The sequence below is a fragment of the Saccopteryx leptura genome, chromosome 1, assembly GCF_036850995.1.
Source record: "Saccopteryx leptura isolate mSacLep1 chromosome 1, mSacLep1_pri_phased_curated, whole genome shotgun sequence".
NCBI classification, from domain to species: Eukaryota; Metazoa; Chordata; class Mammalia; order Chiroptera; family Emballonuridae; genus Saccopteryx; species Saccopteryx leptura.
Window position 1 is genome coordinate 300,775,083 of NC_089503.1, and position 26,906 is coordinate 300,801,988.

Sequence of the window (26,906 nt, forward strand, 5' to 3'; positions counted from 1 at the left end):
CTTTCTCAGGATCTTCTTCAGCCTCTTGCCCTTTAGTTACAAAACTGGGATTGTGTGAAGGTATGAAAGCTTTGAGAAAGGGATGAAATGAGGTCGTGTCCAAACTGGGAAGGCATTCTTCTCTATTTGCCTTTGGTGCTTGAAAGGCAGAAACTGCAGGCTGAACCAAAAACAGGAGGCTAGGGTGTTCCAAGAGGAAAATTTATTTTAAAAATGCCTGGGTGCAGGCGGGTGGAGATCAACAGAGGATGTCAGCCCCAAGGGAGGGATAGGACAGGAGTTATATGCATTTGTCAAAGGGCCTTGGGCAAAGGCAGCTGCAAGATAACTTCTTCTGTTTGTGGTTGGGAGTGGTACCACAGGTCCTCAAAATTGTCTGCACCCTGATCCAATCGTCCCTTATCAGCATCCAGCGACAAGGGAGGTCTGAGCTGGATTACTGAGTAGGCAAGTCCTTCTCCCTCCTTCAGGCCTACATTGTTCTTAAGAAAAATGGTGGCTGAGTAGCCATTTTATCTATCAGTGCTGAAAATAAGATGCAGGGTGTTGGGCAGATAAAATGTATTATGCTCACTTTGTTAAAGATGGCGCTGCCCACGTGGAGGCCGTTGCCCAGGTGATATTAATGTGTGTTGGGGGTGGGCTGTGGGCAGGCAGAATCCTTGTAGCCTGGGGCTTGGTTTTAGGATTAAGCCTTTCCCACCCGTTTTGATGTGGGGTGGTGCAATCCCATCATGCCCCAGATAAGTGACTTTGTATTAGAAATTTCCCTACTTCATATATTGGATTAAAGGTTATGAATCTACACTATAAAATGGGGGCAGAACAGGAACTTGCTCTCTCGGTTCCTGAGATTATCATTAGAGGAGAGAGCTGAGAGGAGAGGGGAGAGAGGCCACGTGGAGGAGGCCAGGAGAAGCAGCCAAGATGGCGGAGTGTTGAGTGAGAAGCCAGTTTGTGCAGAGTTTGTGCAGGGAGAAGGAAGGAGATGGGGAACAGAGGTGAATAAGTCTGGTGAGCTAGAAACCTTTGATTCTAGGAAACTCGGATAAGTCAGTAGCTCTGTGAGCACTGAATGTGAGTGGGTTTTGGAGCCCAGTGTGTGTTTTTACTTGCCCGCCGGGTGCAAGCTAGGATTAAAGATGGTGGCCCATCAGTTTTTGGCTTTGTTGTTTCTTTACCGACTGTCTGAATCCAATGCAAACCTGCATGGGCCAGGCTGCTGTGACCGTGGCTACTGGCCATACACAGGGTTAAATATATAGTGAGCAGGCTTAAAAGATACAGAGGGAAAACACCAATATACCACAAAAGTGAGTCTGAAATAGAGAAGACTTTCTTAGACTTACAGTTTGTACTTCCCTTAGGTTAGCTCTTATCTTTGGTCTAAAGAAACTTTTGTTTTTTCTTCTAGATTCATATACTCCTCTTTTGAAGATCATCACTGCCATCTGCCCCCAAAAGAAGAATTATATATGAAGCAACAAGGGAATGTAACTACTAATACGAAGTATTTAATCAACTACAGAATGCAGTAAATTTCTGTTATCTCATGAAATTTGTATACCTTTATTGTGGCCTCTCTATAATATCTTCTGGATTCTTCCGATGGTTGTGAGGAGCTTATCGATTCCAGTTGCCTTAGCTCCTCAATTTTAGCTAACGCACGCCGAGCAAACATCTATATGCAGTTAAAATAAAATGTAATTCATAGTAAGGAAGACTATAGTGATTTAAAATGTATCAAAGCAGTATGTTTTATTCTCACCGATTTTGAATTTAATTGATGAATTCAGCTGGGCTGATATTGACTCTATAACTCAGTAGCTGTCCAGTCTATCATTTCCTATAAGCAGCACTAAATTCTGCAGATCTAAAGTTAATAAATGGCCAGATATACTAACTTTTTGAATTAAAAGATTTTTAAAAATAAGAAAGTCAATTCTGGTGCCTGTATTTTTCAGTACCCATCTATTACAAAATAATATTGAATGTTAAAAATAAAAGACTAAACAGGAAAGGAAAGAAATACAATGAGGAGAGAAAGATGTCAGAAATCTTATTCAGAAGAGCAGCAAAGAAGGTGGAAGTGAACAGAGAAGAAAGAAGCATAAGAGATAATAACAGCATGGTTAGAAGCCAAGCAAATTTCTACAGATTAAGCCTGGGACTTTTGTCTTTGCTTCATGGCAATTCTTTGGGTTTTGTTTGTTTATATATCTTTTTCTTGCCAGGCAGCTAAAAAAGAAAATGCTGATAAGTTGTGTTTTAAAATAATTGAAATCCTCAGAATTAGAAAGTAGCATACCTCCCCATGCATACCAGCCTGGCCGTCGTAGTAGCACTGGCAGACAGCAGTGTAAAGAGTGGCTCTCCATGTCAGGTACCTGACAGACAGGAGAGGGACTGAGGATTCCATACACACACTGGCCCACAAGAGATATTCCAAGCCCTGAGAAAGAAAGGACACAGTTGAATATATTTTCATCTTAAGCCAATAATCATGATTTTCATTCAATATAATCAGATTATAAATTGCGAGTACATGTTGCTGACTACTTAAACCAAAAATAACGGGTCAAGGAAACATGAGGATTTAAAAAGTAAAAGAATAATTTAGAGAACTCAAAATCTCAAGTTAACTGTTTTAGAATGTCTTCCCTCTTAGCTCCTAAAGTCCTATGAACTCAGCTCATTTTTAGTAATACAGTGTGTCCGTAAAGTCATGGTGCACTTTTGACCAGTCACAGGAAAGCAACAAAAGACAATAAAAATGTGAAATCTGCACCAAATAAAAGGAAAACCCTCCCAGTTTCTGTAGGATGATGTGGCAGTATGTGAGCATGCGCAGATGATGACATAACACCATGTATACAGTGGAGCAGCCCACGGCCATGCCAGTGGAGATGTGGACGGTACAGAGGAAAGTTCAGTGTGTTCTGTGGCTCGCTAAATTCGAATCTGTGACCAAAGTGCAACGTGAATATTGGCACGTTTATAACAAAGTGCCACCACATAGGAATAACATTACTCGGTGGGATAAGCAGTTAAAGGAAACTGGCAGTTTGGTGGAGAAACACTGTTCTGGTAGGCCACCAGTCAGTGACGAGTCTGTAGAGGCTATACGGGATAGCTACCTAAGGAGCCCTAAAAAATCTGTGCGTGAGCCCACATCAAACTGCACTGAATAGGTATGAAACTGGGAGAGTTTTCCTTTTATTTGGTGCAGATTTCACATTTCTATCTTCTTTTGTTGCTTTCCTGTGACCGGTAAAAAGTGCACCATGACTTTACGGACACACTGTATATATCAACTGTCAACAACAATATAGGAGCTATTTCCCACAATACAATTGTTATTAGCTGGCCTGGGACCAAGTATTATTTTGAAAACAAGCTGATATAACCAGAAAGGAAAAATGGAAAAGGTTTACAGTCTGGGGCCAATGATACTGAGTAGAAACTGTTGAAGATTGGAATCAAATAGACCTGGTTTTCAGTCCCAAATTGATCACCTACCAGCTGTGTCATTTTACCTCTCTGGACCATAACCTTCTCATCTTTAAAGTGGGTATTTGGGCACATCACCACAGTGCTGTTATGGAGAAGAAGACAATGTAGACAGTGTGCTAGGTTGGTATCTGGCACACTCCATAAGTGGTGCCTAGTTCAGTTTCAGTATAATTATTTTCAAGGTATAATGTGGAACAGAATTATGAGGAAAAGGTCATCCTTGTTATTGGCCTGTCTGTAGGAATTTATGTAAGAGCCTCTTGGGCTCTCTTAGCCGAATTACTTTTCCCCACAAATCCACTGATAATTCTTTTTGACCATATCGTTCCCGGAAAACACCATCTGAACACACATATTCTGCAGTTAACGTTTTCATCTTTTTCCTTTCTTCAAAAATGTCCCAAAAGATCAAACATGGATTATATTGCCTTTCATTTGGTTGAATATAAGAAGAAATTTGATCTATGCTCCACATCTTGTTATATTACTGGGATGAAAATAAGAATCTGTGAGCTAAATATCTCAGAATATCACATGCTAAATTCTATGGAAATATCGGCCTTAACCAAGCAGGTCCTCACAGGTCTCTCTGGACTACTGGATGCTCCCTGAAAGGGGAGAATTCTCCAGGCTGTTTGCTTCAAGCAACAGAGCAGGGCTGACCTAGCGCCGTAACACTCCTGGCTACCCGTTGGAATGTAAGCCCATCTCATCAGGCTGCAAGATCGCTTGGGAAACGAACCTTGTCTGCCTTGTTCACTGCTGTATCACCAGCCCCTAGAACTTTCTCTGGCATGTAGTAGACATGCAATAATTATTTGTTGACTGGCCTTCATTTAAAAGTTTCAGGACATGGTGCCAGATATGGACCTATTTCAAATAATCATAAAATCAACGGACTGAAGGTTAATCTAATTTCATCCCCCCCAATGTCACCAGCACTCCCAAACTGATGTCCCACACCTTCCCTGCCCAGGAACTCCCACCTCCAGGTGGCATCAGTGGACATAAAAAGTACTTTCTTAGTTTGAAATGGAATCCACCTTGGCATGCCTCCGGTGCATCCATCCCAGTTATGCCTCTGGAACAGCGCAAAAGCACTCAAAACTCACTTTCAAATTCTAGCTTTCCAAGAATCTGGAAACACCTATGCCACCTGCCCTCTCCCTCCGCTGTGTCTCCAGGAGAAGATCCCTGAACACTTCTCGACCTCCCAGAACTGCACTTCCCTTTGCCGTCGGGCTTAGTCTTCTATGGTTTTGCTCCAGGTTGCCAATGTCCCTTTAGAGCAGGGGTCTCAAACTCACAGCCCGCAGTAAACCGCATGTACGATTGTGCTTGTTGTAGTGATTTTTTTTTTGTTTTCAACTGCAGTGAGAAAAGTGTTGCGTAACAGTTGCCTTTTGTAGACCTAGTGTGGCCCGCCGAATGGCTGTGATCTTGCTCTGCGGCCCACATGCTGAGTTGAGTTTGAGACCCCTGCTTTAGAGTGTCTGACTGCACCACAGTAAAACGACTCTCTCAGTCCCTGGTACTGGACACTATACCTCTACTAAGTTGCCCTGCAGTTGCTTTATTGCAGTTATTGTTGTTGCTGCTGTCACTGTTGTCATTGTTTGCTAACCCTGCCACTTCAGTCATGGAATTAATAGTCATCAAAATGTGAGCTTCCTCACAGCTGCTGCACAAAAATCTTATTGTGTATTTTTGCATTTGGACTGTTGTGGTTAGGGGCATGGGATTAAGCCAGGTATAAATTTCCCTCCTGTAGATTCACGTGTCTTTCTGAAAGACATCAAGATTCTAGTTATTTGAAATGTCATATTCCAAAATAAAAATGGCTTTGGTTACCTGTTGTTCACATCATTTTGGGGTTTGCCCTCAAAATTAGCATAAGAGACCCTAAATCACAGACTTTAGTGCCAGAGGGACCAAGGTCACTGGCTTGAGCATGAGGTCATTGACATGATCCCATAGTTGCTGGCTTGAGCCCAAAGGTTGCTGGCTTGAAGCCCAGGGTCACTGGCTTGAGCCCAAGGTCTCTGGCTTGAGCAAGAGGTCACTGGCTTGGCTTGAGTACCCTCCCCACCCCCATCAAGGCACATATGAGAAGCAATCAAAGAACTAAAGTGATGCAATTACAAGTTGATGCTTCTCATCTCCCTTTCTCTCTCTCTCTCTCTCTCTCTCTCTAAGAAGAAAAGAGAAAGAGAGAGAGGAAAAGGAGGAGGAAGAGGAGGGGAAGAAGAAGAAGAAGGACAAACCAAATTATATAGGAGTCACGTAAAGTTTGTGTCAGGTGTGTATACACACAGTTGATCAGTTCAGCCACAGGATGGCACTGCAGCACCATTTATATCAGCCTCTGAGGGACCCAACACTGAGAAGCATCTCCAAGTTTATGTAATCGAATGTGGAATGATTTGACAATCATTGTTGAAGCCATAACTTGATAAATGAAAGAGAAATCAACATTTTCTCAGAATGAATAGATTCTACTGTGTCCTTTAATTTTTGTTGAGTATTATACTACAGTTTCCAATGTCTCAGAAGAAACTACAGAGTATACCATAAGTGAAAGCAAAGTTGTAACATGTCTTTAGGAAAAAGAGATTTCAGAAATCTGCCATCCCTCCATGCTGGTGGAGGTCCATGCTAGTGGCCTCCTTCAACACAAAAGTGTTTCCCATCTGGGAAAGAGCCCCCAGCCAGTCTTGGTCTTCGGGAATACAAAGTGATGGCAAAAAATATCAGCCCACACAGCTCCTATATTTGAATGGGTGAGCCAAAATAGGATGTATCATGACATGATCAAATTTAGTCAATAGGCGTGCATTATTCTAATAATGCTGAATGCCAGTACAGTGTGGCACTGGCTCTGGCCTCAGATATACTTCTAACTAGATGTTTGCCATTGAGCAATTAACCTCTCTGAGCCTTAGCTTTTTCATCTGTAAGATGAAGACAATAATACCACCTTTCTCAAAGTGTTGGTGAGTATTAAATGAGATAATATAGGAAAGTGTTTAGAAGCCTATCTGATAAATGCTACGCATTCATTCAACAAATGATGATGATGATGATAGTGCTCAGTTCGTAAGACTATGATGAGCGTTATTACATATGCAAAGTCCTTCACTCAATCCCTAACACACAGTAGGGACTCAATAATGATCAATGGCAGTGATAATGCCTGGATCTTATAGTAATAGGGATTTATATTTCTCCAGGGTAAAACCAAAAATAGCCGAGGATCTCATATCTATTTCTCCTTCTGTCTCATGCTTTAGACTTAACTCTAAAGTAGCTGTAGAACCAGGGTCCTTCAGACCCAAAAAGACACAGATGTGGTTGGATCTTCCCAAGGAATCAACTCACCAACTGAAGGTTTAGAAAATTCTAGGTGAAAATTATTAATTTCCTTGGAACTCATTATATAATACTAAAACAAATGAAAGAATTTCATCCCAATCTTCAAGTTGCAACTGTACAACCACCCACCACTCCAAAATTCTTGTACCCCAAACTCCCTTCACTCCCATCTCACAAGACTGGGAGCTTAGAACTACTCTCCTTCAGCCCTTATCTTGCCATAGAGAAATTCAAGTTTCATGAGGGGAAAGGAGATATCTTATGTAGGGTATAAATAAGAAATTATTTTTAAATGACTATTATATTAAAATTCTCTCAGCACTAACACGTACAGACACAAACAGTTAAATTTTGGCACAGACATCTCTGCCCTTCAAAGCTTTGGCAGACAGTGCTGTAGCAGACCAAACTATGATGGTTCTGTGAAGCAGTATTTGTTGCTCCAGCAAGGGCAACAAGAGTATGCAAATTCTTTTCAGGAAACCGTCTGGAACTGAATGTAGAATCACTGGAATAGCCTGTAGGCCAAACTTTCATTATACATGTGATAGTCTCCCCTCATTTTAATTCACATTCAGAGCTGTCACAATCCTGTTCATGTCTTTGTCAGTAATAGAGCCCTTAAACTCAAGAAACAAAACAGTGAGAGAAAACACATAATTGTTATCCATTAAGCATGCAAGTATCTTAGCTTCCACTTTTATTTTTGTGTTGTCAACTTTTAAAATATTTGGTCGTTTTGAGAAAATAAGGGAAAGAAAGTGTCTATCCTGAGTGTTAGGATATTCAGGGTAAGGGTTTGCATGCGATGAAGAATAAAGTAGTAATGTTCCAGATACCAGTAACAATTTGAGTATGGTCTCAACGGGAGTATATTCTCCCTTCTTGGCCTACATTCCAATGACGAAACAATGAATACAGGGAATAAATATCTCTCTTAGAGGCAAAAGTGCTACCAACATTACAGGGAAGTCAAGAGAAGTCAAGAAAAGCCTCAAGCTAAAACCTAGCAATGAATACTGGTAAGTGGAAATTTTATAATAAAAGAAAGCCTTCTTATCCTCAGGGCATGACTGGAACAGAGTTTAGATATTCTTTCACCATAATGAACACTAACATTCATTCATTAATCATTTACTCACTCATTCACTCATTCATTCATTCACTAGGATGTGAGCCATAAGGAAAGTCCAACCTCTTTAAGCAAAATGAAGTCTAAACTTCACACTATGATATAAATAGGGTAACTATAGTTTATCATTCAGATCAGGACACTTTTAAGAGTGAAAGCAGGTACTATTAAGAATTACTACAGGACATTAGATATAAACCAGGACTGTCCTGGGCAAGCCAGAAAGGATGGTCACCCTACCTAGAGATACAATTACCAGATGGATGTTCAGTGTCAAGTTGATAAGTATGACTAATCTGAGAGACCAAGGGACAGTAAAAAATACCTATCAATTTTAAGATGCTTTCCTTTTATTAATACTTTATTGTCCGCAATTTTACATATGATCGTATTAAAATAAAACTAAATATAGTAAACCTATAATACATAGTCACAAAATTTTGTTATATAATTAAATAAATTTTCTTTGATTAGCATTCAATGCCAACAAAAGTCAGAAAAATAAATAAATACAGAGGAAGATATTTTGTCAGTAAATTTCATACCTTGGAAGACTGACCTATAATCATCAGTTTTCTGCAAATGGTATAAATGTAAATGGTACCTAGATGGAGAAAAAGGTCATTAACATGTTTTTCAGTCAAATGAAGTATTAAAATATATTGAACAAAAGAATATTTTTGTAGCATAATTTATGTACCCTGTGGTTTTAATAATTCACATAAAATAATACTGGTCCCATGGTTTCCTTATGGTTGAAAAAATAAAGATTTTTTTCAAAATAAGACTACAATACATATTTAATTGGCATGGCATAATACTCAACATAAAAACTCATAATAATTTAAAACTCATAATAATTGTAACATATAATAGGTTGCATTATATTCATTCACAGTCTCATATCATATTTATCTTATTATTAAGTTGTGTCTTATGAGCCCTCTAGTAAAAAACAACATTTTCAACTCCTATTTAACATTATTCAAGTATGATCCGGGGGAGAGGGGGCAGGCCATTAATTAAACAAGAATCAGAGGCAGATTAAGGTCAGTTGAGGCCCTGGGCACAGAATAAAATATTGGGCCCCTTAAAAAAAAAAGAGAGAGGGAAAATAAAATACATGTTAACCATATTTTTAAATAAATAAATAACATTATGTACTATTAATGTTAAAATTGCACATATGAAACCAAACTTGGTGTCATTAGAAAAAACTGTGAAGTTGGGGGTTTGCAGGGCCCTTCAGAAGTCAGGGCCCAGGGCTCACGCCCAGTGCATCTGCCATTAAATCCACCTCTGACAAGGATAGAAGGCTGGTGGCAGGGTTGGGGGAGGGGAAATATCAACACATGTCTCTCTATATACAAAGGACATTATCATGCTATAAACATGACCAAAAGACAGTAACATGCTTTAAAAATATATGTGATTATAATGCAAGTTATCTAAATATTTCTTATCTAATCTAAAATTCATAGCCATCAATGCTGGCATAAAAAAAGACAATAGATCAATAGAACAGAATAAAGAAGCCAGAAATAAACCCATACTTTTACGGTTAATTAATATTCTACAATGGCAGCAAAAACATACAAAGGAGTAAAACTAGTCTATTCAAGAAGTGGTATTGGGAAAATTGATCAGACACATGCAAAAAAATAAAGCTAGACCACCTTTTTACACCATACACAAGAATAAACTCACAATGGATTAAAGAATTAGATGTTAGGCTCAAAACCATAAAAATCCTAAAAGAAAACATAGGTTTTAAAATCTCAGACATTTTTCATAGCAAGATCTTTTATGATATATCTCCTCAGGCAAGGGAAATAAAAGAAAAAAAAAACAAATGGAACTACATCAAACTAAAAAGTTTTTGCACAGCAAAGGAAACTATCAACAAAATGAAAAGACAAACCACTGAATGGGAGAAGATATTCGCTGATACATCTGATAAAGAGTTAATATCCAAAATTTATAAAGAACTTGTAAAACTCAACACAAAAAAAACCAAACAATCCAATTAAAAAATGGACAGAGGACCTACCGTATTTTTCACTCCATAAGACACACCTTTTTTCCCACAAAAGTGGAGGAGAAAATGCCCATGAGTCTTATGGAGCAAAAAATACAGTATTTTATTAAATATTTTAACACACCATTTGGTTCAGAATATTTTTTTTCTTATTGTCCTCCTTAAAACCCTAGGTGTGTCTTATGGAGCAAAAAATACAGTAAATAGACACTTCTCCAAAGAGGACATAGAGATGGCCAATAGACATACAAAAAGATGCTGAGTGTCACTAATCAGAGAAAAGTAAATTAAAGCCACAAAGAGATATTATTTCTTTTTTTTTTTTTTTTTTTTTTTTTCATTTTTCTGAAGCTGGAAACAGGGAGAGACAGTCAGACAGACTCCCGCATGCGCCCGACCGGGATCCACCCGGCACGCCCACCAGGGGCGACGCTCTGCCCACCAGGGGGCGATGCTCTGCCCATCCTGGGCGTCGCCATGTTGCGACCAGAGCCACTCTAGCGCCTGGGGCAGAGGCCACAGAGCCATCCCCAGCGCCCGGGCCATCTTTGCTCCAATGGAGCCTTGGCTGCGGGAGGGGACGAGAGAGACAGAAAGGAAAGCGCGGCGGAGGGGTGGAGAAGCAAATGGGCGCTTCTCCTGTGTGCCCTGGCCGGGAATCGAACCCGGGTCCTCCGCACACTAGGCCGACGCTCTACCGCTGAGATATTATTTCATGCCTGTCAGAATAGTTATCTTCAATGAATCCACAAACAACAAGTGCTGGTGAGGATGTGGAGAAAAGAGAACCCTCCTGCACTGCTGGTGGGAATGCAGACTGGTGCAGCCACGGTGGAAAGTGTATGGAGTTACCTCAAAGAATTAAAAATGGAGCTGCCTTTTGACCCAGCAATTCCAGTTCTGGGAATTTATCCAAAGAAACCCAAAACACAATTTGAAAGAACATGCATCCCTATGTTCATTGCAGCATTATTTACAATAGCCAAGATTTGAAAGCAGCCCAACTATTCATCAGTAGATGAGCAGACAAAAAGCTGTAGTACATTTAAACAGTGGAATACTACTCAGCCATAAAAAAGAAGGTAGCCTTATCCTTTGCGATAGTACAGGTGGACCCAGAGAAGATTGTGCAAAGTGAAATAAGCCAGTGAGAGAAAGACAAGTACCATATGATTCTACTCATATGTAGAATCTATTGAACAAAATGAACTAACAAGCAAAATAAAGACAGACTCAGAGATAGAGATCAACCTGACAATTGCTGGGAGAGAGGGGCTGGGTGGGGAGGTTGGAGAGATTGAGGAAAAAAAAGAAAAAAAAACTTTTGGACATAGACAACAGTGTGGCATTGCCGGGGAGAGGTGGAGGAGGGTTTAGAGCAGGGGTCTCAAACTCACGGCCCGTGGGCCGCATGCGGCCCGCCGAACAATTTTGTGCGGCCCGCAGACTAAGCCACGAAGTTCAAAATATTTTGGATAAAATTAAGTAAGCCTAGGGGCCTACTTGTATTTTTCATTTCTCTAGCATCCTAGCTAGATATTAGCTTAGTTAACAGCAGTTGTGATGCGAACTACAGTTTCTGGTCGTTTTGTGACACTGAGTAAACTGCATGTACGATTGTGCTTGTTGTACTGATTTTTTTTTTGTTTTCAACTGCAGTGAGAAAAGTGTTGCGTAACAGTTGCCTTTTGTAGACCTAGTGCGGCCCGCTGAATGGCTGTGATCTTGCTCTGCGGCCCACATGCTGAGTTGAGTTTGAGACCCCTGGTTTAGAGGAAACAAATGGTGATGGACAGAGACTTGCTTGGGTTGTGAACATACAATGCAGTGTACAGATGATGTGTTGTGGAATTGTGTACCTGAAACTTGTATGATTTTGTTAACCAGTGTCACCCCAATAAATTCAATAAAAAAATAAATAAAAAGCCTACACTATTGAGGCAGACACCCAAGCCTACACTGTTGAGGCAGACACCCAAAATCACTGTCTTCTTTTCATTACTGTTCTCAGTCACATTCATTCACTGACTCATTTCTCTACCATTAGTCATACAAGGAAGGTCTCAGGTAATTCTAGTGTCCAGATGAAGAGTCCCTGAAAGCTTTGGCCACTTAGTTCTATGTCATCACCAGTTCCACCTCTTCCACCTCATCTCAAACACTTGTTCTGTCACAATATTCTGGGTCAAACCACCTCTCCTCCCTAATAACAAAGTATTGTAAAACACCAAGTCGGTGACTACAGCCCAAGCTTCCTAGCTTCCTGCAAGTGTTTATCATCCTCAGGATTTGAAGTTCAGCTCCCCTTCCAATTTCTCCTCTCATAATGGTTTTCTCTCAGCTCAGATTCTATGACCACCATCTCACTCATATACCCAGGCAGATGGATGCTACTCTAAATCCACAGCCCCTTCTGGGCTCTCAACACTGCCTGCTGATCTGACTCTGGTTCTTTAGTCTACCCTCTTCCACTCTCAAAGAAGAAAGAGGAGGAGGAGGAGGAGGAGGAAACAGAGGAGGAGGAGGAGAAGAAAGGAAGGAAAGAAGGAAGGGGTGGAGGGAGGGAGGAAGGGAAGGAAGCTCATCATAATGGTCAAAACTAACAATTATGAGTCTATGTTCACATTTAAACTTTAAAAGCTTCTGAGAAAACAGCATCTTCTCCAAGATACACATCATTTGATTAAAACACACGTGTAAGCATAATAAATATTAATTACAAAAAACAGTGGCAAAAAATATATTGAATAAAATCTTAAACACATAGAGTACCATAAATTTCATAGAGATTGTAATGGGTCCTTAACATTCAAGGACTCAGCATTCTTACTGTGACTGCTTCCATGACATGGAGTTATTTATTTCACACAAGATTCACTGAGAAAGCCTGACCAGTGGTGGCACAGTGCCTAGAGCATCGACCTGGACATGGACGTCCCAGGTTCAAAACCCTGAGGTCACTAGCTTGAACCCAAAGGTCACTGGTTTAAGCAAGGGGTCACTGGCTCAGCTTGAGACGTATGAGAGGCAGTCAATGAACAACTAAAATGACACAACTATGAGTTGATGTTTCTCATTTCCCTTCCTCTCCCTTTCTCTCTCTCTCACTTAAAAAAAAAAAAAAAAAAAAAAGATTCACCAGGGAAGAAATGTTTTGGCTAGTAACAGCTCCAGCTCAGCATTCTTATTTCAATTTGGTTTTGTCAACCTGTTTTTAATCTTTAAAAATTAAACTGCATAACTGTGTTTCTTTGTTCAAAAAAAAAAATAGTCACCAAGTAAGGGTATACACAGGAAACGCATGCCTCTCCACAAAACATGTGATCCAGGTGTAAGCCAGGAGCCTGTATAAACATGTCAGTAACTGGAACCGAGGAACTTCAGGAGGCCTCAGGAAACTGCCCTCAAGAATGACAAGGACCCTCTGTATTTCAAAAATGTGCTTTTAACCTTTCTAGCCCTAGTGCATCCTGACTATAACTGAACCCTTCTTTGATGGTTCAGGATCGTGGCATGGCTCACAAAGTCCCCCTGCAGAAGTGTGACGGAGAGAGTATCAGTACAGAATGGCACACAGACTGAATCTTGACAACCTCAGGATACCCCTGGAAGTCTGTTTTGTTTTTAACCAAATCCCTAACGTGAGTTTTTTTACCTTGTCATGTGACTCCTGCTCATCAAAAATGGCCATCACCAAAATAATCTAAGGGTTTAAATTCTCTGGGTTCAAGTTAACTGAGAAGTAAAGTGTTATGGGATATTCATACACCCAGTAAGATTTTATGAAAGAGCCAAGATTGATTTCATAGCTTAAGAAACCAAGGGTGTCCACAAAGAAAACTAGATAGAAGGCGACAGAGGACAATCTGACTTTGGGTGATGGGTATGCAACATAATTAAATGACAAGATAATCTGGACATGTTTTCTTTGAATATATGTACCCTGATTGATTGATGTCACCCCATTAAAATTAATAAAAATTTATTTATAAAAAAAAAAAAGAAACCAACGGTGTCTATGTATAATAATCAATTAAAAGTAAACAAAGTTAGTGGTCAGTTCTAACTGGAAAGTTGAAATGTATTTTGATAAATTGACTGTACTGATTTATTTTTGATTACTTAAAATCCAAAGTTTTAAAACAACAGGATGTTTGCACTTGCTAATCCTCCAATTTAAATGTCTTTTGCCCAAATATTCAGAAGTTTCATTCAGGTCTTTGCACAAGTGTCATCTCACTGAGGGCTTCCCTGACCACTCTGTTTACAACTGCAGCCCAGCCTGCACCCAGTCCTGGCTCCCCTACCCCGTCCTCGGCTCTAGTTTTCTCCATGACACAACCTGCCACCGTGATTTACCTCTGACTCGTTTATAATCTCCCTGCAGCAGAGCGTAACCATGAGAACAGGGTTTTCATCTGTTGCCCTCTCTTATGTCCCTAGCACCTCGAACAATGCCTGGCAATAAGTTCTGTATGAATTAATTAAAATAGGTACAAGAGTTAGTAAAACTCTGAGTATCTCCAACAACCCAGCAATCCCAACCCTGGGCATAGATCCCAGATAACTCCACACAGGTCTAAAAAAGGACATGTGCAAGGATATTCATCGCAGAATTATTTGTGTAGCTACAGAGGTAGGGCAAACTAGGTTCCATATGTAGAGGTGTACGAATAGCTGTGGAATACAAGTCAGTAATCAGAGTTAAGGAATTAGACTTACACACAGGAACCTGGCTGGATTCTAAAACCATAGTATTGAGCAGAAAAATATTTAGGAAAAAGAACAAAATCCAGAGCATGGTACCACCTGTATAAAGAAAAGGCACACACCAAGGAAAGGATGTAGAAGATAGAGAAATTGTTTAATCTCTTTTTTTCTAAGAATACCGGGATTTGGGGGGAGGGTGATCTTAAAAGGACAGCAGCCATGAGTCATTCTGTGTCCTTTCACCACTCAGTCAAGGCCAGACTGCACAGCCCAGTGGGCCAACCACTGCTTCTCTCGGGCACAGAACCTCTGCTCGGGCTCAGTCCCCAGCCAAGATGTATGACCACCTCTAGCAGAGCGTTTCCAGCTGCTCCGGGAAACAGAGATCCTCTTGAGCAGGGGTCCCCAAACTACGGCCCGCGGGCCACATGCGGCCCCCTGAGGCCATTTATCCAGCCCCCGCCGCACTTCTGGAAGGGCACCTCTTTCATTGGTGGTCAGTGAGAGGAGCATAGTTCCCATTGAAATATTGGTCAGTTTGTTGATTTAAATTTACTTGTTCTTTATTTTAAATATTGTATTTGTTCCCGTTTTGTTTTTTTACTTTAAAATAAGATATGTGTAGTGTGCATAGGAATTTGTTCATAGTTTTTTTTTATAGTCCAGCCCTCCAACGGTCTGAGGGACAGTGAACTGGCCCCCTGTGTAAAATGTTTGGGGACCCCTGCTCTTGAGGATGATTAAGCACAAAAGTTTGACAATCACTAGTTAAAAAACTTCAGCCAAAGTCAGCGCATCTCTGCCAGCATATGTAACTGTCAGTAAAACTGTCAAAAATTATTTAGGGAGGGTGAGGAAGGAAGAGCCTAGGAAATGTATTTCAGTTGCCATAGATGAGCTAAAATCCAGTATGTTCTTTTTCAAGCTATTCTGTCCTGCTCATGTGCACACAGAACACACTGTCATTGTTTTCCTTTTGAGAATATATTATCCAGAGAACAGTAGCAAAGGACTTGGTGCAACTTTTAATTGTAACTTTAAAAAGAAATTAAAATTAAATTGTAACTCTCTAAAGAGAAAACAAATGCTACATTTTGATAAATAATTATTTTATGAGACATATAAAATGGATATATAGGGTGGGGCAAAAGTAGGCTTACAGTTATGAGTACATAAAACACCAAGACTTTATTCTTGTATTATTTACTAACTATTGTATTATTTTCCATATGAAGAACTGTAAACCTACTTTTGCCCACTCTTATATGCATATACGTCTGTATATCTATACACTGTATATATGCATATAAATATAATATGAACACACAAGACTCCTTACTCAAGGCCAAGTAGGAAGAGGGTGTTGCTATGTGGAGAGCCACAATCACTGGCCATAGTATCTGAGGAGAAGACCAATAAGCAGATGATGCTTAAAACCAATCTAACCTGCAGCAGTTCTTTCATTTTTCTCCACGTATGCTTACTTATTAACTGTGGGCCCTGCTTTTTATACAATGAAATTATACAATGTGATTATCACCACAGCATCTTGCCCTTCCTTGAACAGAAAATCCCGACATACTTTGCAAGTTCCTGCTTATGAGGACAAAATAAAATGTAATAAAAGTGTAAAAAAAACCACAATCATCTTATCATGAAATAAATGTTTTAAAATTTAAATCACAAGGTAATCAAGTTTACATCAGATTTGGCATTTAAATAACTTTCTAAAAGACAAAATGGAAAATAAAATACATTGGTATGTACCATTATAGACAATCCAGCACAGGTGCTCTTGTGGCAACGCCACCTGCATGATGAGTCTGAAGGAGGACAAGATTTGCAGACACTGGGTCACAGACTCTTTATTCTGCAGGTTCATATCACTGTCACAGACTAGCTGGTAGTTGCAAATATTTTGGCCATTTAAAGCACGCAGCTGAAACACATGGGAAAATATAAGTATGAATATAAATAAAGCTTATGCCACTTAGAAAAGCTTTTCTTGAAATACAGAAAACTAAAATGGAAACAACTGTGCTTAATTAATTTAACAGATTAGTATAGTCCTATAGACTGAATGTTTATGTCTCCCCACAATTCTTATTTTGAAACCTAAACCCAATGGGATGGTATTAGAAGGTGGTGGTGCAGTGGATAGAGCATCAGTCTGGGATGCTGAGAACCCAGGTTCAAAACCCTAAGGTTGCCAGCTTGAGCACGGAATCATCGACATGACCCCATGGTTACTGTGTTGAGTCCAACATCACGGGCTTGAGCAAGATGTGATAGGCTCAGCTGGAGCCTGTCACTCAAAGCACATATGAGAAAAAAATCAATAAACAAGTGCTACAACTATGAGTTGATGCTTCTCATCTCTCTTCCTATCTATCTTGTCTGTCTCTCTCATTAAAAAAAAAAAAAGAAAAGAAAAGAAATGAAAAGAAAAGGAGGTGGGTTCTTTAGGAGGTAATTAGATGATGAGAGTAAAGCCCTCATGAATGGGATTAGTGCTCTTATAAAAGAGACAACAGACATCTCCCTCATGTCTTCTGCCATCTGGTTCTATGAACCAGAAAGCCATTAGTCTATGGATTTCGGTTATAACAGCCCTAACAGATTAAGACATAGAAAGAAATTTGGTAAAATAGGTTTCTTTGAAGCATCCATTTAATTAAGATTACTATTACTTAATCAAAAAATTTCAACAACAAAAACAAAAAAATACAAAATCCTATTTCCAAGAATATATAATTTAATCAATTTCTGGAAACTCATCCAATGCCAATTTAACACACTAATTCAGATGTAATTATGGCCACTTACACAATTCATTCGGCAAATGTTTATTGAGTGGCTCTATTCAGGACACTCTGCTAAGCAAAGTGGCTCAAAGTTGAGGAAGAACAGGACCTCTGCTCTTAGCAGAGGGAAAAGAATTCCAGGCACAGCAATGTTAGAAATGCTTAAAGTAGTTGATGTGGTCACATGATTGAAAGTCTTTTGTAAGGTTGGATAAAAAGGTTTAAGATAAAGAAATTAGTCTATAGAGGTTGTCAATGGTCAGAATATGAAGAGTGTTCCAGGTCATTCTAAGGAATATGAACTTTAGCCAAAGGGCAAAGTCAAAGGGTGGAGAAGTAAAATGATTTGATTTACACTTTAGAAATCATGATGAAAGTGTGGAAGGTGAGAAGCACAGGGTAGGGCACAAAGCTACATGCAGGGAGGCTGCGAGAGATCAGAGGCCCCTGGGGTTGTCCAGACATACCAGGCCCTGAAATGGGGCCCCAGAATTGGGGATGAAGAGAACAGAAAGGTTTAAGTCTTGTGTGATTGAGATTTAGTGGCTAATTAACTGGGGGTGATACAGGAGAGGAAGAGGTCTGCAATGGTTTCCTATTTGGGTGACTGGCTGGAGCCACTTATGGAGGAAAGATGATGAGTTCAGCTTGGGATATATCAAAGTTGAGATGTTTATGACATAACTGGATAGATCTGGAGTTCAAAAGAAAGATTTTGGCTAGAGTACTGATGAGTACTGTTAAAGATAGCAATACAAATGGGTCTTATCTACCACATAGATGCCCTGCTTGGATACACGTACACTATTTCTAGCCACTATGTAGTTGGTATCACAGAAATTTTTTTTTTCTTTTTTTTTTTTTTTTTCATTTTTCTGAAGCTGGAAACAGGGAGAGACAGACAGACTCCCGCATGCTCCCGACTGGGATCCACCCAGCACGCCCACCAGGGGCGACGCTCTGCCCACCAGGGGGCGATACTCTGCCCATCCTGGGCATCGCCATGTTGCGACCAGAGCCACTCTAGTGCCTGAGGCAGAGGCCACAGAGCCATCCCCAGCGCCCGGGCCATCTTTGCTCCAATGGAGCCTTGGCTGCAGGAGGGGAAGAGAGAGACAGAGAGGAAAGCGCGGCGGAGGGGTGGAGAAGCAAATGGGCGCTTCTCCTGTGTGCCCTGGCCGGGAATCAAACCAGGGTCCTCCGCACGCTAGGCCGACGCTCTACCGCTGAGCCAACCGGCCAGGGCAGTATCACAGAAATTTGTTGAATGTATCTCCATGCTGGAATACTCAATCATCTAAATGCTCTCTCTCTTCGTAGCGGATAATGATACCTGACATTTTTTGAGTGTCAGGCCCTATTCTAAGTCCTTTATTATCACAGCAATCTCAAAATAACACTAGGAGGTAGGTCATACCGATGAGGAAACTGAGACAGAAAGAAATTTAAAAATCTTCTCCAAGGCCCCGTTGTTAGGCAGTAGCACAATAGCTCTTTGAACCTAGGCAGGGTGGCTCTAGAGACCAAACTCATGCCAACTCTGCCGTAATGCCTCCCTATAGTACATACAAAGGGTATCATTAAATAACATGAGGATGTTTACACAAAACTTTGTTCACTATTGCTGCTTCATCTATGAGCTTTATGCATTTAAACCTAAGATCTATGTCTCTAACAAAACTTCTCAAGACCTCTAGTTCTGTGTTGTCAAGCTCCTAGTGGACTAAATTTTTAATCTTACTCATTTTATACATATTGCTTGAAAGCCGCAAGGTGCCAGTGTCACACCAGACCTCCCACTTGACATGGAAAGAACCAAATTCTTCACATGTATTTGCATCCATCACAAAAGCCCTGCTGGCAGACTCATACATTGACTTCTCTGCTTTTCCTTCTGCCTCCAGTCTTTTTATTTCTAATCTATTCTGTTTCAAATTAATAATTCTGACTATCTCACACCATGCACTCATCCATTCAATAAAGATTATTGAGGATCTACTACATGCCAGGCACTGTTCTAGGCACTATAGATTAGAGGTTAGAGCAGTCCGTGTCCTTAAGAAGCTCACGTTCTAGCATGGGAGACAGAAAATAAAAAATAAACAAATGAAAATGTAGCTGGTGATATAAAGCAAAATAAAGCAGGCAGTGCAGGAGACCTGAGGGAGGAAGGGATGAGCCACACATATATCTGCGATATATGCTTTGCGGACAGTGGCACGCACCAGGGCACTGGTGCCAAGCCAGTGAGGCCTGGTGGGAGCAGGATGATGCAATAGTGCAAGAGAGGGAGATGGAGGCCTGGACCAGGCTGGGATGGGAGGGCCCTTCAAAGTCCAAACTCCAGGCCCTGGCCGGTTGGCTCAGCGGTAGAGTGTCGGCCTGGCATGCAGGGGGACCCGGGTTCGATTCCCGGCCAGGGCACATAGGAGAAACGCCCATTTGCTTCTCCACCCCCACCCCCTCCTTCCTCTCTGTCTCTCTCTTCCCCTCCCGCAGCCAAGGCTCCATTGGAGCAAAGATGGCCCGGGCGCTGGGGATGGCTCCTTGGCCTCTGCCCCAGGCACTAGAGTGGCTCTGGTCGCGGCAGAGCGACGCCCCGGAGGGGCAGAGCATCACCCCCTGGTGGGCAGAGCATCGCCTCTGGTGGGCGTGCCGGGTGGATCCTGGTCGGGCGCATGTGGGAGTCTGTCTGACTGTCTCTCCCCATTTCCAGCTTAAAAAAAAAAAAAGAATATACAAAAAGAATATACAAAGTCCAAACTCCTAAGCTTTTCATTTAGTACTCTCCCCAGTAGGGTGCCAACTTATCTTGCCCATTTTCCTATTTATGCACCTATGATAAAGCCAAAATTAAACTACTCAGTGTACCCCCAAACATGCTTTGAGATTTTCAGCTTATTAAACCACATATGTTCCCAAGGCCTTGAATAATCAAGTTTGCAATAACATAGCTTTGGAGTCAGTCAAACTGATTAAGAGTCAAACACCAACTCTGTCCATTGCTAAGTGGGCTGGTTTCTTAGTCTCTAATAAAAATCTCAGTTTCCTCATCTGTAAAAGAGGCATAGTAGTACTCACCTTTTAAGACTATGATGAGATGATAATTCATATACTGCATATAAAAGTCTAGCACATGCTAACTGCTCAACCAGTAAATCAATGGTAGCAATTAACATAATAATACTGGTATACCAGAAAAAAGCATAACATTTTATATCAGAAGATCTAAGTTTAATCTCCAGAGCCACTAGTTACACTGTGTGGTTAGCTTTCTTTTTCTCGTTTGTAAAATAAAAGTAATAATAGTATCTAACTCACAGTTATTGTGAAGATCAAATGCTTCCCAAAGTACTTTGTAAACTAAAAATACTCTATAAATATTAGTTATTATAATAATAACTATCTGCTGGATGAATGAGTGATTATACTGATACAATCTCCAAAGCATCTTTACAAAGTTTAATAAGTGCACTTTCTTATCCAGCACTGAAAACATTTATTAAGCAACTTATAGCACATAAGCATATGCTGTGCTCAGCAAAGGAAAAACACTTAGATGCTGTCAACAAAAGGATAGATTGCATAGCTAATCATAAATTGCAGCTATTTTAGCTGCTATCATCTTACTGTAAGTATAGCCGTTTTGTCTCCAAAGCCTTTTGGAAAAAAGACAGTTTTGAATTGATGCACATCTGTTTTATTCTCATCAAAGTTCACAGTGAACTGCTGAAGATATCTTCCATAGCACTGTAAAAGGGCCAATTTATATTCCTGAAATAAAAAGAGCACTTGATGAAAATTTCAAAATATCATTTTGCTTATTAAATTGTAATAACTATTAAACTATTAAGTTCTTTTAATATTAAATAATTATTAAATTATGCCATTATTAATTATACCACTAGGTATTATTTATATTATTTTTAAGAGTAGCAATCTTGATTATTACCACCATGACTACCACCATTTCATTATTACTACCATTATCACTATCATTTCCAAATACGTACTGATTGATAGCCACTGGGCTACACAATTCATGTGCATTGTTTCATTTAATTCTCCACACAGCAAGCCTGTTGTGAGATAAGACCATCGCAATCTCAAAGATGAGAATATCCAAAAAATTCAACATCAACATCCTGGTAACCACCCACTCAGTCAGAGAGGCAGATGAGTTGTGTAACTAGCCTTGCTTCTCTGATACCATCTAAGCTCCAAATAAGAAGGAAATAAAGAGATAGGAGGGGAGAGAAGGAGGAAGAAAAAGAAGAAAGGAAAAAGAAAAGGAGAGGAGGAGGAAGAGAGAAAAAGAAAAGAAAGCAGGAAGGGGAGAGAGAGGAAGGAAGAAAAGGAAAGGAGGGGAGGGGAGAGCAGGAGGAAGGAGAAAGGGAGAAAGAAAGAAGAGGGAGAAACAGACAAAAGAAGGAAGAAAGGAAAGAAAAAATAAGAAGAAAAGGAAGAGGAAGAGAAGGAGGGGAGGGAGTTGAGAAAAAGGGGAAGGGAAGGAGGAAAAATGCAGATGATGTGCTGGCTCAATCTCTCATCTGTCAACAGTCAGTGAAGCTGCATGGGGACGAGCCAAAAGTGTCCGAGCTATTATCAGTGACAAGTCTGTTCATTCTAATTCATGCTTACATTCTCATTACAAAGTCCGATGCCTCAGTTCTGTAGTCCACAGGCACAGCTGATCAGGGCAGTTTCAGGGAGGTGGATGTGAGTAGGGCTCTGAAATATGTCTGTTGCAACCCTTACTCAGCTCCCTCCCCCCCCCCCCCATAACTGTGTCTCCAGGAAAAGCGGCTGACCTGGGTGTGAACTGCCTTTCAGGTTACCTAGCCCCTTGGGAGGCATCCACAGTCAATGCTGTTTTGTTTCTATTCCTATTGATTTGTTTGTTAAATTCTGATTCTTTTTTGTTCTAACTTGATTCATAGAATGAATTCAAATCTACATTCAAAACAAGACTATTCCAACAAAATAATCTTTACTGTAACTAAAATAAAAATAGAGATTCTAGAACCAAAGTAATAAACTGAGTTCATTTTCAGAATTATAAATATCTGTATTAGCCCACTTTCCCATCAGTGAAAAGCATGTAAAGTGTTTTCTTTGTTCTTTTAAGCAAATTTTAAAATATCCTATCGGGCCTCTCTCTCTGAAATATTCTGAATCTTTAGTCAGTACCTATATCATCCACTTGCTTGATCAAATCCTAACATGTTCCTTCCTCCTCCCTCCCCCCAAATCCACTCCACCCACCTGCATCCTCCTTAAACAACCCCAAATCCTTCTGTGTATCATCAGTTTCTTATGTTGAGAAGCATAAAAATGGAGAGGGAGCACTTTTCTAATTCTTGTCAAAACTGTGATTCCACTTAACCTAGATATTGCTCACAAGTTGGATCTCATCTGTTGTTCTTTTATTCTATAGTTTTCCTAACTCTGCATTTTAAAGTTTCTGAGAACCACAGTCCAATCACTAAGGTCATTCTCTAATTTTGGAAGAGGAAATAGGTCTATTTCTTTATTATGAAAGTTCCTTCATCTCTTATCCTGTTTGGTAAACATCCCTCCCAAACCAAAAAAATTCAAGTCTAGAAAATAGAAATGTAGGAAGAAAATGATGCTGAGAAACTGAAGATTGAAAAGATACTAAATATGGCCCATTTCCAGCCTAAAATCACTTTGAATAACATAATTCTTGGTCCAAGGATCCTAGACATGCCAAACACTCATCTATGACATGGAATAATGTGGGCCTTTGTGAGAGCTTAAGGGAAAAACTTTCATTATCCTTAACTGAAAACTCAGCCTTGGTGTGTGTGTGGTCTTACCAGGTTCATGAGTCCACAGCGATTCAATACCTGGGTATTGATAAGGAACTAGAAATAGAGGCAAACTCAATTTGGAATACAATACTTAGCAAGAAACAGGGCATGTATGGGAATGACTGCTGTATTTACGTTCAGCAAAACATTAAGAAGCAGTTGAAAGTCATTAAAACAGGGCACTGGGAAGCAGGCAACACAGCAGCAAGGCCAAAAGCCATGAGAGTTGTCTGCTGGGTAAGGTCAACCATGTGAAAAACAACAGGAAGTGGTGCCTGGGCTCCTTTGTGTAAGGTAGGAACATGATGACTCAGCATTTCCTGTTGGGCGCCTACCACACCCTCTGCTAACTAGGGCCTATGCTCCTAGCTATCCCCGGCCAGCTGTCTTTCTGCACAGAAATCTCTCACCTCTGGAAAATCTCAACTACAAAATAAAAAAACACTTTTTTGGTTACTGTGCCTCATTAAAACTTTCTAAAAAAAGAAAAGAAAAGAAAAAGAAAACACATGTAAAATAGGAATGGTAACAAATCAAACAATAATACAATTATCCAAATGAGTTTCATTTAGGCTCTTTTAACTCCGGAAGCACTTACTTTCATTTCACAAAGGCTATCTCCAACCTTCACAAGCTTTTCACTGTAATAGGCCGCTGGCAGCCGGGGTGCATATTTGTTCCAGATATTAAACAAAGAGGTGGCACTGTAAAAATCATAAAATAAAATGGCATCTTCAAAGTCAGTAGGAAAGCTCAGTTAATTAGCAAACAATCTTTAAAAACTTGCTGAGTCTTTCCAATGTACCTTATTGTGAATGTCTAACTATTAATAAATTGTAACTATAGTTAAAATTATTGCTTCTTTTGTGTAAAGCACTGATCAAAGTTCTTTATATGCAGTTTAGAGCAGTTGTAGGATCACAGAAAAAGTGAGGCCCTGGCTGGTTGGCTTAATGGTAGAGTCAGGCCCCACGTGTGGAAGTCCCGGGCTTGATTCCTGATTAGGGCACACAGGAGAAGCAACCATTTGCTTCTCCACCTCGCTCCTTTCTCTCTCTCTCTTCTCCTCCCACAGCCATGGCTTGAATGCTTCAAGCAAGTTGGCCTAAGGTGCTGAGGATGGCTTCATGGCCTCCCCTCAGGTGCTAAAATAGCTCAGTTGCCAAGTGACAGAGCAGCAGCCCCAGATGGGCAGAGCATTGCCATTAGGGCCCTTGCTGGATAGATCCAGTCAGGGTGCATGTGAGAATCTGTGTCTACCTCCCCGCCTCTCATTTAAAAAAAGAAGTGAGAAGGTATAAAGTATTCCCTATGATAACCCCTGCTCCCACACATGCACAGCCTCCCCCATTATCCACATCCCCCACCAGAGTGGTATGATAGTTACAATTCATAAATCTACTTTGACACATCATTATCCCCTGGTGTCCAGAGTTTACATTAGGATTTACCCATGGTGTTGTGCATTCTATGTGTTTGGACAAAGATTCAATGACATTACCATTCACTGCTCTAAAAATTCTCTGTGCTCTGCATATTCATCCCTCCCGCCTCCCAACCCTAGGCAACCACTGATGTTTTTACTCTTTCCATAGTTTTGCCTTTTCAAAATGTCATATAAGTTGAAATCATACAGTATATAGCCTTTTCAGACTGGCTTCTTTCAATAAGTAATCTGTATTTAAGATCCCCTGTGTTTCCTCATGGCCGGATAGCACCTTTGCTTTTAGCACTGAATAATATTCCGTTGTCTGGGTATACCACAGCTTATCCTTCACTTACTGACAGGCATCTCATTTGCTTCCAAGCTCTGTTTGTTTGAATAAAGTTGCCACAAACATCCATTCACATAAACTTATGTATGAATGTAAGTTTTCAACTCCTTTGGGCAAATACAGAGGAGAACAATTTACCAAAATAGGTTTCATTTTGTAGAAAACCACCACACTGTCTCCCAAGGTGGCTATTTTGACCGGCAATGAATGAGAGTTCCTGTTGCTCCACATCCTCACTAGCATTTGGTGCTATCAGGGTTCTGGATTTTAACCGTGCTAATAAATATGTAGTCATGTGTCACTGTTGTTTTAAGTTGTATCTTCCTGATGAGATATGGTGTGGAACATCTTTTTAACTCATTGACTGATTTGAGAGAGAGAGAGAGAGAGAGAGAGAGAGAGAGAGAAAATCATTCATTTGTTGTTCCACTTAGTTGCGCTTTCATTGGTCACTTCCTGTATGTGCCCTGACCGGAGATCAAACCCACAACCTTGCTGTTTCAGGATGATGCTCTGATTGAGCTAACCAGCCCAGACTTGGTGCATCTCTTTCTAGGTCTATTTTCCACTTGCATATCTTCTTTGGTGAGGTGACTGTTAAGGTCTTTGGCTCACTGTTTTAACCAGGTTGTTTGCTTTCTTGCTGTTGAATATTAAAAGTTCTTTGTATAGTTTGAATAATAGTCCTTTATGAGCTATGTCTTTTGCAAGTACTTTCTCCCAGTGTATGGCTTGGCTTTCATTTTTCTGACAGTGACTTTCACAGAGCAGATTTTTTTATTTTAATGCAGTCCAGTTTACCAATTCTTCCTTTCATGGATCATGCCTTTGATATTATATACAAAGGCATAGACCCAAGTCATGTAGTTTTTCCTATGTTAGCTCTAGGAGCTTCTAGGAGCATTGTGATTTACATTAGGTTTACGACCCATTTTGAGTTAGTTTTGGGGAAGGGCATAAGGTCTATGTCTAGACTCAATCTTTACACATGGATATCTAGTTATTCTAATACCATTTATTGAAATGACTATATTTACTCCATTGCATTGCCTTTGCCCCTTTCTCAAAGATCAGTTGACAATATTTATGTGTGCCTATTTCTGGACTCCTCTGTCCTATTCCTTTTATCTGTTTGTCCATTATTTTACTACCGCTACACTCATTTGATTACTATAGCTTTATAGTAAGTCTTGAAAGTAGTATAAGTTCTCCAACTTCGTTTTCAATATTATGTTGGCTATTCTGAATCTTTTGCCACCATGCTTTTTACTTTTTTTAATTTCATTTTCACAATGGAATGGGTAATATTAATATCCTTAATACAGTTTATGAAATTGAGGCTTAGTATATCCATGTGCTTAACTAGTAGGTATGTAACTGAGCCTTCTAACTCCCTGGAATATAAACTCCTTGAGACAAGGACCTCAACTATATTAATCATTTTCAATCTCCAAGAATAGCAAATGTCTAGTATATGTAGGTACATAATAAATATTTGTTAGAAGAAAGAAAGAAAAAAGAAGAGAGAGAGAGAGAGAAAGAAGGAAGGAAAAGAAAGGAAAAAAAGGAAAGAAGGAGGGAGGGAGGGAGGGAGGGAGGGCGGGCGGGAGGGAGGGAGGGAAGGAAAAATAGGAAAAAATTTCTTGTTCTTATTTTATTCTTTTTTACATAGGGGTTCAAATATCCAGTCAGTCATTTAGGGTTACGCTTTATTCCACCAAATAAAAC

General features: G+C 40.1%; 1 protein-coding gene across 1 annotated transcript in view; it reads right to left on the minus strand.

The window, feature by feature from the left end:
- Window positions 1–26,906, minus strand: part of CFAP54 (cilia and flagella associated protein 54) — a 322,454-nt gene that overhangs the window by 290,755 nt on the left and 4,793 nt on the right. Inside the window, exons 2-8 of the mRNA XM_066357258.1 lie at window positions 24,002–24,107; window positions 21,200–21,343; window positions 16,533–16,704; window positions 8,563–8,621; window positions 2,309–2,452; window positions 1,568–1,681; window positions 1,350–1,451 (exon numbers count right to left, since the gene is read on the minus strand). Coding sequence (XP_066213355.1) covers window positions 1,350–1,451; window positions 1,568–1,681; window positions 2,309–2,452; window positions 8,563–8,621; window positions 16,533–16,704; window positions 21,200–21,343; window positions 24,002–24,107 — 841 coding nt within the window. The remainder of the gene's footprint in view (window positions 1–1,349; window positions 1,452–1,567; window positions 1,682–2,308; window positions 2,453–8,562; window positions 8,622–16,532; window positions 16,705–21,199; window positions 21,344–24,001; window positions 24,108–26,906) is intronic.